At 39.1% G+C, this 20,870-nt stretch overlaps 1 protein-coding gene across 1 annotated transcript in view; it reads left to right on the top strand.

Moving 5' to 3' along the window:
* Positions 1–20,870, top strand: part of NLK (nemo like kinase) — a 134,354-nt gene that overhangs the window by 72,048 nt on the left and 41,436 nt on the right. The window contains exon 3 of the mRNA XM_088152566.1: positions 8,314–8,369. Within this exon, the coding sequence (XP_088008692.1) occupies positions 8,314–8,369 (56 nt within the window). The remainder of the gene's footprint in view (positions 1–8,313; positions 8,370–20,870) is intronic.

The following is a 20,870-nucleotide window of genomic DNA, read 5'->3' as shown; positions in this document are numbered from 1 at the left end:
ATAACCTAGTGCCTTTTTTTTTTTTTTTTGGCAAAATGTTTGCAAGAATCTACAAGTATGACCCTTTGCAAGTATTTCATTTAAAAGCTTGCATAGGATTAAGTCTTTCTGAGGTGAGTAGTAAAGTTTTGTTATTCCCTTAGTACAGCTTTTCAGACTGTGAGCACTTGGGGCAAGAAGGCTAGTTCAGGTCTGACCTAAGCTATAAACTCAAAAGAGGCCTGAGGGAAGCTGTTGTCCTGCAGCTTCAGCATTACAAATAGAGTAATTCTAGATCTATCTTAATGTTATGAGGGCTAAGAATGTATGTGAACTTGTCATTGTTTTGTAAATTAATGGCAATATTTTCTGTAAAGAATCCAAGAAAAAAAATAATTCCAAGTATAATGTGTTTTACTTCCTTTGTTCCTTTAAGGCCTATTCAAACTGTTGTTCATTGAAATTTACAGCAGAATTAAGACAGTCGTGCCATGTGGTGTACTATTAAAAAAATTGGCACAACTCATTTTACTTCAATGCTGCTAATTTATAGTCATATTTTGGCTACAGAAACCTGATGTGCTGGTATGTTAATGGTTCTGGAGAATGTATAAACAGCTGATGAAAACAACTTTTAATGGTAACTATGCAAGCAGAGTTTGAAGAATGAAAGGGTAGCTTAAATGTGTATTTATATTCACAACTTCCCATCTCTGACTCTGATTAGTGCTGGTTTGAACTGATGAGATTCTACACATTGCAGATGGAGGTCAGTTTTGATGTTTTCTTTGCCCGAGGATCATTCTTTGAAGTTGGTCTCTGAGTAAAGCAATGAAAAGAAAACAGGATGCTAGAGGTTATCTGTCCTAAATATTTAACAGAGATACAATTTTTATTATGGTTCTAAAGTTGTTACTTTAAGCTTTGGCTGACTAGAATGCAAAATCATTGCAACGGTATACTAAATAAACCCTGTTAGCAGCATAAATGTTATTCCTGAACTTTAAACAAATGAGGACCATGTATGGATTACACTTCTTTTCTCCTGTACAGAGAAATTGTTTGCATAAAAATCTAGTTCATTCTCTTTGTGACAACCAGGACCATATAGATTTAAGGCTCCCTAAAGAGAGCATTTGACAATTCTGGAATCATATTGTTTTCTTCTTTAACCAGCTTGTTGTCACAGTGTTATTTGTGATTTGGTATAACTAAGCTGGAGTGATGTAACTGAATTTAGAGTGTTGTACTGTGACCTTTGTTCCATGTCACCACTTGACTCATTGGATGACTTTTCTCAGCCCAACCTCTTTTTTTTCAGTAATTTTTTAAAGAATTATATTAAACAGATAAAACTAATACAAAAACCTAAAGAAAAGTACATTGAAAAAAATTTAAAAAGTGCAGAAAACGATCCTCCCAAAAAAAGGAAAAAAAAAAAAGGAAAAAAGAAACTTTCCCCTTCATTCCGAGCAAGTATATTCAACATTAACAACTTATCACTGTCTCTTAAAATACAACCAAATACATCTTCATTCATCCCATTTTCTATAAACTCATCTCTAAATCTTCAGCTCCCCTTATTAATCAGCAAAGGTCCAGTAAAAGTTAACAAAAATATCTGACAACATAAGTATATAGTCCTGCTTTTCATTTAATCAAAATCCCCCTAATCCCTCTCTTTAATAATCAAAATCTAATCCCAATTAACAATTAAACATTACAAAAAATTGAAAACTATTAAACCTTACCAGAAGTAGTAACCCCTTATTTACATATCAAAAATAGTAATGTAGATATTGTAACAAATCCATTACACCAGTTGAACATTTCCAAAAAGAACTATCCAGTCAAAATAACCATTAAACATCACCAGAGATAGCAAGTCATTATTATAATCAAATAAACCAATTTTGTATTTTTTTTCTTCCTCCCAGCAATCCTTAAGTCCTATAAAGTTCTTTTTCATGTGTTTCTTGTGCTTCTACTATCGTTGTCTCTTCTCTCGAAGTTCTTATCATCTTTATCCAAGTCCATTTGAAATTTCCGTGTAGTAACTCCAGTAGATCTCTTATATTCCAATTTAAAAAGGTAATCCACATCATTCTTTTGATACATTATTTGTATGTCTTTTTTAAAAATTTTAAATGATCATCCAATTCCATATGTAAATCCAATGTTTCCATCTCTTTCTTGTAGGTTATAATTTCCCCCTTAAAGTCCATTTCTGTTTTCTTCAAAGGGTCTTGTTCCTCTTCAGTAACAACTTTTGGTTCCAGTATAGAGTTAAATAACTCAAACACTTCTTGAGCCAGCATATCAAACGTTTCTTTTAAAGTAGCCATCTAGTGCCCTCTAGTGATCAGCCTTCAAAGTCTTGTTATCAGCTTAGAATGTAAGCAAGAAAAAATTTTCTCAGGCAAGAGAATTTTTCTAATTAACTTCAAAGTCTTTCTTTAAACCAATTTTATCCAAACCCTTAACATTTAAAAACTTTCCAAAAACAATACTATAATTACCCTTTTGCTGTATATTGCAAAAAATAAAGAACTTACAAAGCTGGAAACCAGTAATTTTCTTTCTTTTTAAACGGATTGAAGAGAGACTCACCCAGCAAATACTAAACTTGCAGTTCTGAAGGTTTTTCAATCTTAAAAAAACAGTAAAAAAAAAAAATTAAGCTCCAAAGTGATTAAAAAGATGAGGTTTGGTTGAACGTTGAATCCCTAACCGGCTGTATTAACAGCTCAGAGCATGATGGAACCCGCGACTCCAAGCTGATCACAGTCACTGCAGAAACATTGGTGTCTGCTGATTACTCACAAAAAACAGCTGTCCAGAGTATATATGGGTAATCTCAAGATCTTTCTTTAATCCAGAGAGAATTTTGGCAGTCTGGATCCCGCATCCAGCTGCCTTTTCAGACGTAATGTCCCCACGCAGTCCGCGAAGTGGAGAAAATGCAGGGGATTAGTTCGCCATTCCTCAACGGAATTCAACCTTATCTCACAAGAATATTGTGATACTTGTGACATGACCCATGTATGTCACCCTGAGCATATTAAAGGAAATAAATAACAACCCGGGTAAAAAGAGGGAAATTTCTCCAGTGAATAACATGGTAGCTGGAAGAAGGCATTTGTTCTGGTCTTGGTTTATTACCCGTACAAGTTTACACAATTTGGCTTTTGTGTTTTTAACCTGGGCAATTCTATTCTGTTAAATAAATGTTTCACATTAGTTCCAAAGAGGTTAGTTTCCTAAAAGAAAGGAATATAAATCAAAATGGTTTTTTGCTAGTCAGCTATATCCAAAGGGGTACTCAGATGCCAAGAACAATAAACTTAATACAGTATAGGAATCAACAAGCTTTGCTGGAATAGCTACTGTGTTCAGTTGCAAAAGAAGGAAGTTTTCCAGTGTACAGAAAATGTCAGGTTAGTTAATAGGAAAGTATGTTTTATCTCAGACTTAATTGTACAGGAATATGGTGACCTGATTTTTGTTACTAAGACATGGCACCACACACAGCTCAAGAGGCAAGGAGGAGGATTAACTTGATCTATAAGGAATCTTTTCCTCCTGGTCAAGTTCTGTTCAGCACTCAGTTATCTTTCAATATCTGTACTTGTTGACTTTTCAAGACAGGATTTGAGTAATCTGGAACGCTGCCTGCTATTCTCTATCAGTTCTGCTAAGCTGAAATAAATTTAAGAAACAAGCAGACTAAGAAATATGATAGGATCAAGATGTTTGTATCATATGCCATTTTTAGCACAATAAGAAGTCACTATGTTCTTCTGAACTGGGAAGATTAAGGGGATTTTGTAAGAAATGGCAAGGTAATTCAATAGTATGTTATATAGCTGTTTTGTGGCAAAGATCACTGAAATATCCTAATAGCATTAGGATGTTGTCAAAAAAGAACAACCAAACCATGATATATTCTAAATAAGGAAAAATATTTCTTTGTAAGAAATTTAGTAATAAAACTAAAATACAGTTAGTGATTTTACTTGATTGGATTTTGCCAAGGTTAGTGAATATTTAAGGGCAATACCTGCAGTCCTGGGTTGGCCACTTTAGATGCAGAGCAGATATTGGGAAAGCTGCTTATAATGGTCAAGTTTTGTCTGTGAATGGTTGCCAAGTGACTAGCCCTAAATAAGTAGTTCTGTCCAACATACCACCCACCACCAAAGATAGCATTTTAATATTGAAATAATGATAATAGAGGCCAATATACACACAAGGAAAAAAAATACTAAACCCAGAATTCATCAACCCTACTTTCTCTCATTTTTTTCCCCCATTCTCCGCAAATATCATCTAGGCCTCATGTCAGGGGATAGCTCATCTCTTTTTAAAACTATTCAGTCATGTGTTGTTTACCACTTTCATTATATCTATCACCTGATATAGCCACTCCAGATATGGAATCTGTGCTCTATTCTGGCAGATCCAAACATGTAAAGGCAGATGTTACAACTACAGTATCAATAAGGAAGTCTACAGTAAGTAGACATCGGTTGTTGTGATAGCAACACTGTCAAAACCAACTATAATCTTCAGCTGGGGAAAACCAGGTGGATACCTTGTGTGAGATGAGGGGCTATATAAATATGGTTGGTTGGTTGGTTGGTTGGTTGGTAGGTAGGTAGGTAGGTAGGTAGGTAGGTAGATAGATAGATAGATAGATAGATAGATAGATAGATAGATAGATAGATAGATAGATAGATAGATAGATTACAGGTGAAGCAATCCAACAAAACAGATCAACCCTATACAAATGGAAATATAAAACTTGCAGTGATTAAAAGGCATCATCCCTTGAGAAATTAAACATGATATGTACTGCAGACACTGATCAAAACACACTATTTCTGCCAAATCAAGAGAACCTTTTTCTTTGTTGCATACGTTTCCTAGTAAGGATTTCCTCCACTTTGCAGAGAGAGGTTAGGACAGAACCATCTGTTCTTATTATCCTGTAATAAGTGGGGTATTGTAATGTACTTTGTGGAGTGAGTGCAGAAAAGGCAACCTGTTGTTTTATTGTCTTCATGTGTTTTAGACTACTGTTTCCTTAGCCATTCTTCCAGGCTTATAACATAAAGGTTTATTTAAACCTCACCAGCCAACTCCTTCTATGAATTCCCTAGTAAAAATTCATTACAATAGGTTACTATCAGTCAAGCTGAATCTCCTGATTAGGAAGTTCTTATTCCTTGTACCAAGCTCAGCCACGGGGGGTGGGGGGGGAGATTTAAAAAGGTATTTGGGATCTTTCTGCCCCAAATCTAGAAATACAGAATTTTAAAAAACTGTGCAATCCCAAAACACACAGTTTCTTTTTTAAACCAATGATGTCAGATCTCTAGATTTCAACAAGATGGAACAAGAACAAAACAGGAACACCTGAAAAACGAGGGAAGGCATCAATCACACATCCAGAATTCCAAATATAAACAATAATTCCAAATATAATCAGTACAGACAGCCTATCTAAATTAGTTACTTATTACTTACTTGAATATAATATTTCAGCACATATTTAGAGATTATTGCAAGGGGGACAGTTGTTGGAAAGACATCATTGTTAGGCAGACCTTCCTTCTTGAGTACTATCCTCAGTTTACCAAATAAGGAGGATAACTGAAAGCTTGCTGTTTGAGATGTCTTACTTTGACCAGTCAAGCAAAATGCTCCATCTCTCAGACACATAGTCTAACCAGCAATCAGAGATTTATTTAGCAGCTGAATCTACCTTCCTAATGACCTAGTGACAAATTTTTGATTAATTTTCACTAGTGCTCTATTGAAATTCAATTGAAATTCATAAATGAATTTTGTCCGTTCAGGTTTCTCAGCATGGGGTGGGTGTACCAAATGCTTTAGATGGCACTGTCGGGTCTTACCAGAAACTAAGGATTTGTCCCAGTTTACCATTGTCCATGCTGCCTGGGGCTGATAGGGATGCAAAACATCAGATTGCCCACCCATTGATCAGACTGTCAATTCCGGGCCTGTCAATTCTTGTGACTTATGAGATAACAAATATTAATGCCAGCTCTGTGTCTGAGACCAATTTAAAGGTCTGGTTGTAATTTTTAAAGCCTTAAATCATTTTATTTCAAATTTAAGGGCCACTATTACTTGTACTCTTCCTACCTACACTTCTTCAACATAGGAATGCCTCATTTGCTGTCATGGGTAATTAAATGAATAAATATAAAGAGGTGGACTTTTACATTATCATCCTGCACCTCTGGAGTGAGCTGTTCTGAGGGTTTATCAGAAGCCTTCTCTGAAAGTCAGCTGATTATGTTTTTAACTTTGCTTTGTATTCAAAGGGACCTCAATGAAAAAGCTTCAGCAGTCTTGGTTCTCCTTGATTCAACTGAGCATTTCATTTGAAAAAGTTTTTATTGCAGATACTCCCATAGTCCCACTGCCAGTGCTCAGGATGGATAGTTTCAGTGGACTTCTGAACTCTTTTGTGTGGCAGAATATTAGCCCTTGTCATATATCAGTAGTGGCAGTACATCTTGCAAGATGGTTGTTGTTGTGGGGATCTTTCAGATTGGAAGGGTACATTTTGTTCATTGATTTCAGGTTGTAGAGCTTCAGTGCATTAAGCGTTATTTAGTTCATGGACCAACTAAATACAATTAATAAAACAACGTAGAAATACAATTAATAAAAACTGTATATTGCACAGAATGTTTTAGAAAGGACCTTTCCTCTGGTGCTTATGAATGAAAGGGAAGTATCTCCTGTAAGACCGTGCCTGTTGTGACATTTCAGTGATAATCTAAAACAAGTTTCTTTCTTTAGGAATATTGTTTCTCAAATGCAAGTGTATGCCAGTTTAGTTAAGCAAAACATTAGCTTAGTGCCCTTATGAAGTTCACAATATTGCTGTGAAAATCAAAGTTTCAGCAGTGTCCATAGTAGAGATTGCCAGTGAGGAACTGAAGGAGATTAAGTAATTTTCAGTGATTCCTGCTTGCTTCCCTTGTGGCTGAGTTAGTATTCTTTGCTGATCAAAAGTGAATACCTGTGAACATCATTATTCGGGGGGAAACCCTTGCACTGTATGGAAGAACACATCTGGAATGCTGCTGTTGAGGATCATCTTGGAAAATTATATGATTTGGAAGGAGATAACTGTGTCAAATGATATTTGCAGTTCTGGATTAAAGGATTGTATGCAACTACAGGTAGTCCTCGGTTACCAACCACTTGTTCAGCAACTGTTCAAAGTTGCTACAGTGCTGAATGAGTGGTACTTATGACCAGTCTTTGAAGTGCTGGCTGTCACACCACCCCTGCGGTCATGTGATTGCGATCTAGGCACTTGGCAACCGGCTCACACTTACAACGGTTGCAGTGTCCTGCGGTTCACGTGATCATTATTTGTGACCATCCCTGCCAGCTTCCCACAAGCAAAGTCAATGGGGAAGTGGGCAGGGAAGATCGCAAGTCACTCAGGTAAGTCTCCCCCACCTGGCAGCAGCCACCCCCAGGCCTAAAAATGCTTGTGTGTGTCACTGCAACTACTCACACACCCTCCCCCTTCAGCAGCAGCCACCCCTCAGCCTGAAATTGCTCACGCGCTACTACAGGCACTTGCACATCATCCCCCACCCGGCAGCGGCCACTTACCTGCCTGCTGGCCTGCTTCCAAGCCACCTGGGACTTGGAAACTTCCTGCCAGCTTCCCCACTGACTTTGGTAGTTGGAAGCTAGCAGGAAGTTGCAAGGAGGTCCTGACTTAATGACCCACGATTCTCGCTTAATGACAGCAATGGGGACTACCGAGAATGCTGTCTCTAAGTGATGCGGTCACGTGACATGGCGCTTTATGATCTTATCACTTAGCAACGGAAATTCCAGTCCCAATTACTGTTGGTAAGCAAGGACTGCCTGTAGTGTTTTTAGTGTTCATTTAAATTAGGTCTCCTACTCTGGAAGATAAGCATGGAAATATTCACTAATTGGAATATATTAAGCACTGAAAGATATACAAATATTTATTTGTTTCTGTAGTTACTTATATATATTAGATATGAAGGCATAGCCAGTTGTACAGTGGTATTTTTTTATTAGCATTTAAACCTTAACCTTATCATTTCCTTGAATCTGCTATGATAAAATATCAGTATTGCTCTTTCTGTTGGTGAGTTTCTCTTTCAGTTTTCCAAAGTTTGTATCACCCTTCCCTCCAGCAAAGGCATAGTTGCAAATTGAAGATACTTTTCCTTTGTTTATTCATTTCCTTCTGTAAAATGAGGCTTTAGTAATCAAATCAGCTTCCATCTTATTTCCTAGGTACTCTCTGCTCTCGACATACTCCAGCCACCACACATTGACTACTTTGAAGAAATGTATCCTAAATGTTAAATAAATAATTGCATTTGAGGTAGGTGTAATTAATTCTAGTTTATAAAACTGCCTGCTGATTTTGGACTTTTTGCTCTGAGCCTTAGCATCTGGAAAGGCAATAAGGAGGCTGGCTGTATAGCAAAGCATTGTTACAAGAATCGGTTGCTGAAGGAAGGAATTGGAGGGATGTATAGATATTTATGATTATTTTTACAAGAATTGAATACATCAATCTGCTTCATGGGATTTTTTCACCAGATTTATCTTTTGATCATGTATAGAAAAGTATTCAGAAAATGGCTGCAGATTAATGCCCTGCAATGTGCAAATGCCCATATGGTAGTTTGATAAATATAAATGATGGAGAGGATTGTTAACAGGCATATCTTGAAATGCATATTCATGTTATTTGTTACATTTTAATAATCCTGTTGTCCCCCACATAGGGAGGGCTGCCATGCAAAAGGAAGTTTCTTTCAATGCCAGAACATGGTATTTATTTTATATTGAATAACACAGAGCATGAAGCTGCTGTAGCCCTAACCTTGGACTTTTTTCCAATGGAAATTTTGAGGAACACCGAAAAAAAATCCTGCACATTTTTTTTTGTAAAAAACTGAAATGTTTTTAAGATTAGGATTCAATTTTGCCATCAAGTAGTATAAAGATTTTTATAAAAGGCAACCTGCAGCATTAGAAAAGCATTTTTATGTATACTGTTCATTTATATACTACAGTCCAAAATGCCTTCCCATGTATTCTTGTGTATTCCCATCTTCATTACAGAAACATCCGGTGCCCTTGCTTCCTTGCAAATTGCTGCTTGCTTGCTTAGGATGACCTTTGATCTAGTTTAAAGATATGAGAAACAAACATTCTGCATCTGCCCTTTTGCTTATACAAAACAAAGCTGCAATCCTATAGTTTGAGTCCCGTTGCACTCAAATAAATATAGGTAAAATTCTGCAATAAGATAGTTACAATTATGAGGCTGTGAAGATTGCCCTTCAAAAGTCATAAATGTGCCAGATAGAACAATTTAAATGGTCTTTTAATTCAATGCTGCATTTAATGTTGTTAAAGCATAGGAAATTTACTCTTATATACATTTAAACTTTTACTGAAATTGTTTCCTCACATCCATGGCTTCAACATCTTCAGAAATGTTACTTCTCTCCTTCTCTAAATCAATTTACAGCTTGTAAGAAATAACTACCTTTGATCTAGAAATGTAGGTACACAAATTAGCTTTAGGGATTTCCTTAGTAGTTTATTTCAGTTCTTCAAAATGCTTCAGGATTTTGGACCAGGATTCACATCAGTTCAGCTGGGTTCTATACTTTCAAGAAAGGGTTTCCCCTTTCCTGGTTTTCCTCAATGAAAACTCCTTTTCACTTTTGAATAGAGAGGATCAAGCAAAAATAGAGGCTCCACTGCCACAGTAGTGTCAAAATATTGATCTGATTTATGTTTCATAAATATTCCCACCAGTGTGGTATAAGGGTTGAGGTACTGGACTAGGACTGAGGAGACCCATGTTCAAGTCCATCCTCAGCCATGGAAGCCCCTGGGGGACTTTGGAACACTCAGTCTCTCTCAGCCCATTGTACCTCAGGGATGTTGTGTGGAGAAAAATTGGAGAAGAAAGTGTTACATATACTGTCTTGTGCTCTTGGAGAAAAAGTATGATTTAAGTCAATGAAACAAATGAAATAATAAATATTAATTCTTTTTAAACTGATCATGGGCAATTCACAATCAGGTGTAGTTTGGTAAATTGCAGCTATTTGATTCTGAAGTCTTAAAACTGAAGTTTTAAAGAGCTGTTCGCATAAAATATAAATATTATATAATATTAAAGACTTATGGATATCTGGGGTTGAAGACTCTGCGCTTTGGTTTAATCTTCAGTTCCCCTAGTAAGAAGCATACTGAGAACATGTAGCAGGTGGCACGTAATTAATGAATTATCATGTGTTGTCTTTATATGTAAAGAATTCTTTGTTGGTGTTTATTGAAAATGTTTTAATATAGAAATGAGCATTACTAGTTCTTTAGCTTTTCTTCCTTTTTTAAAACCCTTGCATCTTAGTAAATCTGAACTTGCTATGATTTCTTTTTGTGAATTTCGGATGTCGGGGGAAACCACCAAACCAAAGACAGGGATTTAAATAAGATTTGTTTTGTTCCTCTTAGGAAGTTTATCAGCTTAAAAATCTAAATGACAACAGTCAGCTTATATTCATCCAGTTAATCTATTGCTATATTTAGAGCTAATTTAAAATGTTAGATTATTGTTGAAAAAATGTTTGGAAAGACTTTTGTTTTTTTATTTGAGGAAAAACTAAGTAGGCAAAGAATTTTTAATGTGTACTCTTTTTTCAGAAACATTTTGCTAAGATTCGTTTTATAGCAAAATAAAAGTTTTTAGAAATGTTTGAAACATTAAGAACACTGTCTGACAAAATGCCTCATGTCTGGATTGAAAAAAAGCATGTTTGGAGAAGTTAATATTGTAATGGCTAAATATGTTGCCGTTTGTGCTCTCTTTCTTTCTAGTTTCTGGAGGGAAATTTTAAAAAGAAGGATGGGGAAAAGAAACTTGTTCATTCTCACTTTAATTTGAACATTATTCACTTTTAAAGCAGCATGAAATTTCACTTCTCCCATTTTTGTAATACATATCTGCATTGGAAAAGATGTGTGCAGAAATTCATAGATCAGGAAAATAATGCTCAAAAGGAAAATTGCTTTCCAAGAACAAAAGTAAGAGAAACATACATATAGAAATGCATGTATTCAGAGAAAGGTACAAAAAATACAGTTAAAGGTTAATGTGAAATATAAAAAACAACAAAAAAGATGCAGAAATGAAATGAACCAAAGTTAAGGCTGAAAAAATGAAAAACTATTTTTTCTGATGTACTGAGTGTACTGCATGAGCACGGTTTGTTTTAACATGTAAAAGTATGTATTTTGTGATTGGAAAAAGCAACTTCTGTATTTAACAGTCATTTAGTAGAGATTTGGAGACACCTCTTCCTTCTGAACAGTCTATTGAATTGAGGGTCTACTCTGCATTTCCTTTTTGTCCTCATTTCTTCAACTTATTATTTCTTACTCCCTTTCTGCTTACAGTATTGCCATTTCCACTGTTGCCACTACTATGCAGCGAGGTAGTTATTCATAGGATTAAAGATAATATCCATATGTATAATTTGATTATGATGTAGTAGTCCACAGAACCTGAAGACCTCTAGTATAGATAGTTGCTGAGCTATTTTGGTCTCTTTTACTATAATGTAGCTTCCTATGATCCTGTCTTGTCCAAAGAATTGTAGAAAAGATAGTACTAAAAGAAAAAGCAGAAACAGAGGCAGGACTTCCCTGTTATATGGACTACAGAATGTCTTATTTGTTGGATTCAATTGCTTTTCTATGCTGATTCTCTTCCTATAACTGTAGATTTGCTTCTTAGGGCTGTATAAAATTGTGCACAAGCTCCACAAAATGGCTATCTCCACTTAAACTAAATTTCTGCCTAAGGCAAACAAATAAAGTCTGTGCTGTCATGAAGGTTTGCCTGTAGAGTGTTGTATTGTATAAGGATTTTTTTAATGGAGAGGAAAAGTCAGCCAGATGAAAATAATTTCACAGAGACACTGACATTTTTGTGACTTTGCTTTTCACATCACTAAACTAGACTGACAGACACAAAAAGCCACTGCTCATGATATAAAGCTGCTTTTTCTGTTATTAATTTGCAGTAATCATTTGAGCTTGAATCTTTGTGAATACAGGTAGTCCTCGTTTAACGATCACAATTGAGACTGGCAACTTAGTTGTCATGTGAAGTGGTCACTAAGTAAAACCACAACTGTGCTTATGATCTTACTTCAGCTTTCCTTTGTTTTATAGACCTGCAAAGGTCATAAATGTGAGGATTAGTCACAAAGTTACTTTTTCATCATCGTCGTAACTGTGAACAGTCACTAAATAAGGCAGTCGCTAAACAAGGACTATCTGTATGTCAATTTAGGTAACTGGAAACACCTATATCCCTATATTTGTATGCAAATTTTAATCCAATTAAATCTTATTTGCATAAGAGATGAAATCCTTCATCTGGAAGCAAGCATGAAATATTGGCCAATTAGACATTCCCATCATTTTCAATAAGAATGCAAAAAAATAATTCATTGGTTGATTATCTGCCATCAAATTGGTGTCAGCTCTTAGCAACTAGGCCTTCTCCTGGATGGTCTCTCTCCACCCTGGTCCTTCAGGTCTCCCAGTGGTGTACCTGTCACCACTGTAATTGAGTCCATCCACCTTGCTGCTAGTTGTCCTCTTTCCTTTACTTCCATGTTTCTCAGCGTTATGGACTTCTCAATGGAACTAGATCTTTGCGTAATGTGTCCAAAATACAGTAATTTGAGTCTGGTCGTTTGTGCCTCCAGTAAGATCTCTGAATTGATTTGTGCTATGAACTGTAATAGACATGGTGTAACGTCTGAATATCTTTTCCTAGGCTTTCATGATTGCCTACCAGATGCTAGTCTGCAGCATATTTCTTTACTGGTAGTTCCTGTATTGTTGATAGTCATTCATAAAAGATAGACACTATCTAGCACTTAAGTATCTTCATTGTCAGTTCTAGTTGCTCCATCTGTTGCCATTAGTTTCTAAATCTAAATCTTCTTTAGATTTAATCATCATCCCATTTTTTCAGTGTGCTCCTTGACTTTCATTACTAGAGCACGCAGATCCTTTGCATTTTCAGCTATCCGAATAGTGTCATCAGCATAGCACTAGTTAATTGATTTTTTTCCTCTAATTTTAAAAATATGGTAATTGTCTTCTAAGTCAGCCCCCCTCAATTCATTATGTAAGTTGAATAAATAAGAGAAGACTATACACTCTTGTCTCACTCCTTTGCCAACGTGGAGCCAGTTTGTTTCACCAAGACCTGTCATCCTTCTGTAAGGCCTTAAAGGCTTGGTTCTGTCACTGGACCTGGGGGTCAGGAGGTGGGGCTGAGCCTCTGCATTGGTTACATTGTTACTGATGAATCTGTTTTTATCCAGGCTGCTGTTTAAGTGGGGGTTTTTTCTATTTTTCTGTTTTTATATTTTTAACATTGTTAGCTGCCCAGAGTCATTGATTTGAGATGAGCAGCCATATCAGTTTAACTACAGGTAGTCCTTGACTTACAACCACAATTGGGACCAGAATTTCCATCACTAAGCGATGCATTGTAAAGCGAGATGTCACGTGACCACATCACTTAGCAAAAGCAATCCCAGCAGTCTCGGTTTCCATCATTAACCGAGAATCGTGGGTTGTTAAGTGAGTACCCACCCCAATCCAAGCCACTCTGGGTTTGGTCCCTCCCAGCCTCGAGCCTCAATAAAGTAAGGGACTGCCTCCAGCTTCCCCCACTTTCCTGTCACCCCCCTCATCTCTGCCCTTTTGGATGCCCTGCATCCTGCCTTGTGGGGCGACAAGCAGCCCCAGAACTGCATGGCTCTGGGGCTGCTTGCCATGCCCTGGGAAGCTGCAGCCATCCCAACCCAGTCCCAGCTGCAGTAGCCCTCACCATCGTGCACTTGGAAACCCCTGCCACCCTATGCTCTGCCGCCCTTCTCTGTCTTGTTCCCACTGCTGACAAGGCATGCCCAGCCTTGTTCCTGGGCTGGGCTGGGGCTGGGCTTCAGCTGCAAAAAACGAAAAGCCAAAGCAGCTCCAGAGCTACAATGCACCAAAAAGCCATCTCCTGTCTCCCATCTGCCGTTTCCCGCAAGGTGGACCCCTTCCCTCCGTTTCCTCTTATTTTTTCCTTCCCCTGTGGGTAGACCTTCTGCTCCTGGGAACTTTGGTCCTCCGGCTGTGATAGCCAGGTAGATCGGGTCCTTGCAGCCCCCTTTGTCCCTCTCCCTTCCATTTTCCATGGGTAGACTGGTCCTCCTTTTTGGGAAGGTGCGTAGACCAGTCCCACCTTTGGCCGCTGCTAGACCAAGCCAGCCTTGGCCCTCCAGAGCTAAAGTTTTTTTGCACACTGTGGTACAGGGGCTGCTTTTGGCTTTTTTTTTCCCCCACAGGCAAAGCCCAGCCTGACCCACCTCAGGAGCACGACGCAGAGGGGCATTTTGGCATGCCATGGCACAGGGGATGCTTTTGGCTTTTTTTTTCCCTGCAGCCAAAGCGCAGTTCCACCTGGGCCCAGCAGCCAGGATAGACAAGCCTCATCAGCATTAAGAGCAAGAAGATGGTGAAGGTCAGCTGGGGCAGTGGAATGCAAGGCAGCAGAGGGGCAAAAGGGCATAGATGAGGGGGAGATAGGCAGGTGGGGGGAGTTGAAGTGACCCTGAAGTCACAAGTGCAGGCTAATGACCACGGGAGCACTGCAACACCCATAACTTCAGGCACAGGTTGTAAGTCCCTTCGTTCAGTGCCGTCGTAACTTCGAATGGTCAATGAACGAATGATTGTAAATCGAGGACTACCTGTAATAAATAAATAAATTGTTCAGACTGTGGCTTCCTGACCTGTGTATAGGTTTCACATTAGGACAGTGATATGTTCTAGGATTCCCATTGTCCTAAGCACATTTCACAGTTTGCACTAGTCAACACAATCAAATGCCTTTCTGTAATCATTTAGGTACATGCTGACTTCTTTGTGATATTCTTTGGCTTTCTCAATTATCCAGCATGCACCAGCAATAATATCTCTTGTTCCATGGCCTTTTCTAAAGCCAGCTTGAACATTTTGCATTTCCCTTTCCATGTAGGCCTTTAATCTGCATTGGATGATCCTAAGCATTATTTTCCTAGTTTATTTAATTAAGGTTATTGTTAAATCTCTTTTCTTTAGTAATGGTATGTCAGCTGGTTGGTGCCTGTATTGTTCTCCAGATTTGCTGGGAGAGTTTGGTTAGGAACTTTACTGATTCTTCTTCTGTTGCTTGCCATATTTCTGTAGATATTCCATCAATCCTTGCTCACAGTCATTCATGCCTTGGTCACTTCTTGTTTGGACTACTGCAGTGCACTCTATATGGGGTTGCCCTTGAAGACCACTCGGAAGCTACAACTGGTCCAGAATGCAGCAACACAGGCAGTGCTGGTCTGTGATGGAATGGCATGGGACTGGAAGGGGGGTAAAGAACGTGATCTTATCTCCAGTGTGTTGCTCTGGAGACGAGATCACGTTCTTTACCCCCCTTCCAGTCCCATGCCATTCCATCACATGGTCACTCCTAGGTTCTTCCATGTTACACCTCTGTTGCATGAGCTGCACTGGCTCCCAGTTTCCTTCTTGGTGCAATTCAAGATGCTGGTTATCACCTTTAAAGCCCTACATGGCATGGGACCAGGTTATTTGCAGAACTACCTTTCCTTGAGGTGTATTTACCCATCCTACCAGACTGGATAGGGTAGGCACTCTCCTAGACTGTGTAGTTAACTTCTGCTGGAATCAATTTCTGGAAGTGAAATGTACATGACAAGGAAGTCTGATTGGGAGTTGTGGATTGAAGGACAATGGCAGGAACAGTGACGTTTGAGGCGTCAACCTCCAAAAGGAAGGGCTTTGCTGGGTTGGGATGTGGTAGAAGGTGGATGGAGGTAAACTTCTCTTTGAGATGCTGGAAGGCCTGCCATGCCTCAGGAACCCAGCTAAAAGGGGTCTTGTTTCTAAACAGTCCTGAGATGAGAGCAGTAATCTGTGAAAAGGCTGCAATGAACTTAACAATTAAAGTTTGCAAACCACAGGAACTGCTGCACATCTTCCTTGTACCAAGGGGGCTGTCAGTCCTGCGATGCTTGGCTTTTGTTGGATCCATGGCTAGGCCCTGAGTGGAAGTAGAGTACCCCAGAAATTCAACCACCATGAGGTCAAATGTGCACTTCTCCAACTTCATATACAGCTGGTGTTCCTGGAATCATTGCAGGGCAGTCCTAATATGGACTGTATGCTCTGGGGCGGGGTGGGGGGGGTACTGGGAGTACATCAAGATGTCATCATGGTAAATAATAGCGCACTGTTCCAGGAGATCCCAGGAGATGTCATTCATGAAGTGCTAGAAAGCCACCAAAGCGTTGCATAGGCCAAAGAGCATGACCTGATATTCGAAATGCACACTGCCACCACCACCACCGTGATGAGGTAGCATAACAGGATTTGGGAAGGATGCAAAAAATACTTGAAATTATTTTGAAATTAAAATTGCATATGTACAAACATAATTGGATCTTTCAGCATTTTTATAACTCTTAAAATATAAGATGATGGAAAAAAAGGTTTTTATTCCAATAAGTAAATAGATGTTATAAATTGAAACCAATGCACAAATGTATACAAAAGAGATGTAGGTAGGAAAATACATCTAAAAATTTAGCTTACCATGTCTGATCAAGATTGGAGAATGATGCCGTTGTAGTATTTTTTGAAATGCAGTCACTAATGTTTTCCAGTAGTTTCAGTGCTCAGCATTTGGAGTAACAGAGTAGTTATTCTGTTCCTCTGAAATCAATCTGTAACTCAGTCATGTTATTTATCCTGGGAAAAAAAGCTTACCCTGGGAAAGTAATCATCATCTTGAAGGTTACCACACTCTATTTTTCATAAAGACCAACCAAATAGTCCCCAAAAGTCTAAGCTTTCATGTTCTTTAGAATTTTAAATCAGGTAAGCCATTATACAAAGGAAGGATCAGGAAAAGCAAGAATGTAACAAAATTGGGGCAGATGTTTCAGACACAAAATAGAGGTTGTGGTCGAAAAGAACACATGTTTAAGTGAGATGGGTGGCTGTATAAAATAAATAGCAACCTTGGTTAGCATTAGTTGTTATACACCTAATACCAATTACATCTTATACTAATAATGCTATTCTGTGTATTTTTGTTAAGTAAGCAACTGGCAAAGTGAATGACTACAATGGGATAGGAAGTGATTCTGTTCCAGTGGGATGCCCATACAGATGTAACAGCATAGCAGTAGCTGGAAGAAATGGGAGTTGGAAAGGAACAGAGTGAAGAGGGAGAGAGAAGAAGAAAATCACAGACTGTGAAACTGAGTTCTTCAAAACTAAGAACTGAAACAGCATTCTCCTACCAATGTTGTTGAACTGCAGCTGCTGTAATGCCCAGCCATCAGAGTTACACTGGCTGGGGATGATAGGAGTTGTATTCTAGCATAACTTGAAGGTTTGTTGGGAAGGATAGAGTGAATTTTTTAGCTCAGCCAGTGACCATACAGCAAAATGTGAATGAAGATGCCTGAAAAATTGGCATGGCTGATATGACATTGCCTGGTTAAAAAGAGAATCTTAATCAGCCTGCTTGCTTCTGAAAATACAAGGAAGATGTACTACTGAGAAATATGGTTTGCATAAAATAGCCAGGTTTTATGACTCTGCTGTATGTGCAGCTATTAATATTTGATCCACATTTATTGCGATATGTTTTTGGTTTTGAAGCTTTTATACAAAGCTTTGAACTGAAGCACAACTCCAATTATATTGCCTCTTTTACACATTTCCCCTGCCTCAGGAAAACCCTTAATACCACTGCAAAGTCTCTAGCAATTTGTCTTGGATGGTTGTGGAAGCTAGTTTTGGATTTTATTTTCATCTCCTATTGCTCTCATGTTAATCCACTTCTGAGATGGTGTTCGGTAGTGTATTTCCCCCCTTAACATAGGCATAGCCAAGTAATACAAAGTGCTTTTGGGCAGGATTCCAGCTGGCTGCAAATTTATTTATTTATTTATTTATTTAAAAGTTCTGTATGTCCACCCATCTTAAACAACTCTGGGTGACACAACAAAAAAACCAATAACTATAAAATCATAAACCATAAAAACAAAAAACTGGCACCTCAGTTATCCCCTTCAGATGCCCCACAACCAGCTCCAAATATCCTCATTCTATCCCAATGCCTGGTTAAAAACCCAGGTCTTGATGGCCTTCCAAAAGGCTGAAAGGATGGGGGCCTGCTGGATCACTGGGTGGAGGGTGTTCCATAAGGTAGGGATAGCCATGGAAAAGACACACTTCCAAGGTCCCACTAGATGGCAAGATTTCAGGGAAGGGACCTGGACCATGCCTACCTTATCTGATCTGCTAGGACAGGCAGATACTCTCAGGGAGAGGTGGTCTCACAAATAACCTGGTCCTATGCATTTAGGGTTTTAAAGATGATAACTAGCATCTTAAATTGCACCTGAAAGGAAACTGAGAACCAGTGCAGCTTGCACAACAGAGATATAACATGGGCAAACCTAGGAACACCCAATACTTTATGCACTGTTGCATTCTGGACCACTTGTAGCTTCCGAGTGGTCTTCAAGGGCAGCCCCATGTAAAGCACATTGCAGTAATCCAAACAGGAAGTGACTAGGCATGAGTGACTGTGAGCAAGGCCTCCCAGTCCAGGAAAGGACACAATTGGCACACAATGAATCTGTGCAAAGGACCCCCTAGTCACAGCTGCCACCGCCTTGAGCAGGAGCCATGAGTCCAGGAGGACCCCCAAATTGCACACCAGCTCAGTCCAGGGAAGTGTGACCCCGTCCAGAGTCCAGGATGACAAATCACCAGAGCTTGCGGGGCCAAAAACCCAAAACCACTCCATCTTGCCAGGGTTGAGTCGAAGTCAGTTTCTCTCCCGATCCTCACAGCCTCCAGGTGGTTGGTAAGCACCGCAATCGCATCACTTGCCTGGGCGGGATGGAGATGTATAGCTAGGTATCATCAGCGTACTGATGATACCACACCTGTGCCGTCGGATAACCTCACTCAGCAGTTTCATGTAGATGGGGCCTAGGGCTCAACCTCTCCCCCCCTCCACAAACACCAATTGAAACCGGCCACAGAGAAGGATCAGAACCACTGTAACACAGTGCCTCCTACTCCCAACCCCCGGAGCCGGTCCAGAAGGATACCATGGTTGATGGTATAGAAAGCTGCTGAGAGATCCAGGAGAGCCAGACGGTTGCACCACTCCCATCCCGAGTCCTCCAAAGGTCATCAGCAAATCCCAGCTCCCTAATACTTGAGCTGTAAAGTGATATATTTAAATTTGTAGCTGACTGTCCAGGTCTCCCGCTACCCTTTTGTAAAGCATAGCACTGGTCTGTTTGTCACTCTCCGCTGTTAAGTGATCAGGGCTACCTGAGTGTGTTTAGATGAAATGGAGATCCGTGCTTCTACTTCTGCCTGTTGAGAATCCTGAGTTCCTTCCACGGCTGCTTCATGGCCCTGCCACATTTGCCAAAGGTCCAAAAGCGAGCTGAGCTTTTGTGATAATGTGAATGTCTTCATTTTTCCCCTTTTTCTGTCTTGTATCCACAGAGAGAAAGCCATTTTAAAGGTTTATTGTATTGTTTTAAAACACTTCTGGGCAAGTATTTCATCTTTTCTTTTCTGTAAGCCTGTTCTCTTGCAGAGATATAGTTGATATCATTGCTGATTCATGGAAGTATTGCTGGTGAACAGTAGGAGTGCACAAGATTAAGAAAGTGGAGGGGAAAAAACGTCTTGGAAGAAGACAGTGGCAAACCATTTCCATGATGCTTCCAATAAAACTTCATGGATACAATTGTCATATATTTATTTGTTAGATTTCTACCCCACCTATCCTCCAGGAATTCAAGGCCTCCCCAGTTTTCTTCACACCAACAACCCTGTCAGATAGTTCAGGCTAGAGCAGTGTTGTCCAAACTTGGCCACTTTAAGATGAGTGGACTTCAACTCCCAGAATTCCCCAGCCAGCATGGGGAATTCTGGGAGTTGAAGTCCACTCATCTTAAAGTGGCCAAGTTTGGACAACACTGGGCTAGAGAGAATACCCATCCAAAGTCACCCAGTGAATTTTTGTAACCGAGAGTAGACTTCAACCTGGTCCCGGTCCCTAGCTTTAAACTCTGTACCACACTGGCTCTCAGACACCAGGAGTGGCACTCAATCATTTTCTTTTCTTTCTTTTTTTTTTTATATTTAGGAGAGTGAGACAAGGTCCACACAAGGTCCCCACGTAGCAGATTAAGGTCACAATAAAACCTAAGTTTCATTTCATTTTGTCTACATTTACATTCAACTAAACTTAAATACAGTTGATATGATTACCCTTAAGTTGTATGTATGCTCTCCTGTCATTTAGAAATAGCAATTTGATAGCAATTTTTAGAAATCTCTAAAGGACCACTCCCAAGGCTTTCGGGGGCTGCATAAGGCTGTGGGCTTCAGACTAGTTTAAGCTATTTTGATTAAATAGGAGTTTTGCAACCTCTCAATTTGGAGTCAGTTTATACATGACACTATTTTTATTGGCTATACGCTTACACTGGGGAAAGGAAAGCTAAGGATACTTTGCTCATATGCTTCTGAATTCATTTTAAACCTGAGAATCAACTCAGGAGTGAGGGCAGAGTATCACTCTAAATGTACGTGTATCTGTAGAAAAGTGTGTTAAATAATTAAAAGTAGCAATATTAATA

This window comes from Python bivittatus, unplaced genomic scaffold, assembly GCF_059951505.1.
Source record: "Python bivittatus isolate LINGU-HERP-01145 unplaced genomic scaffold, Pbiv_v1 ctg000690_np1212, whole genome shotgun sequence".
Classification (NCBI taxonomy): domain Eukaryota; kingdom Metazoa; phylum Chordata; class Lepidosauria; order Squamata; family Pythonidae; genus Python; species Python bivittatus.
Note: the sequence above shows the minus strand (reverse complement) of the source record. Positions and strands in the feature narration are given on the sequence as shown.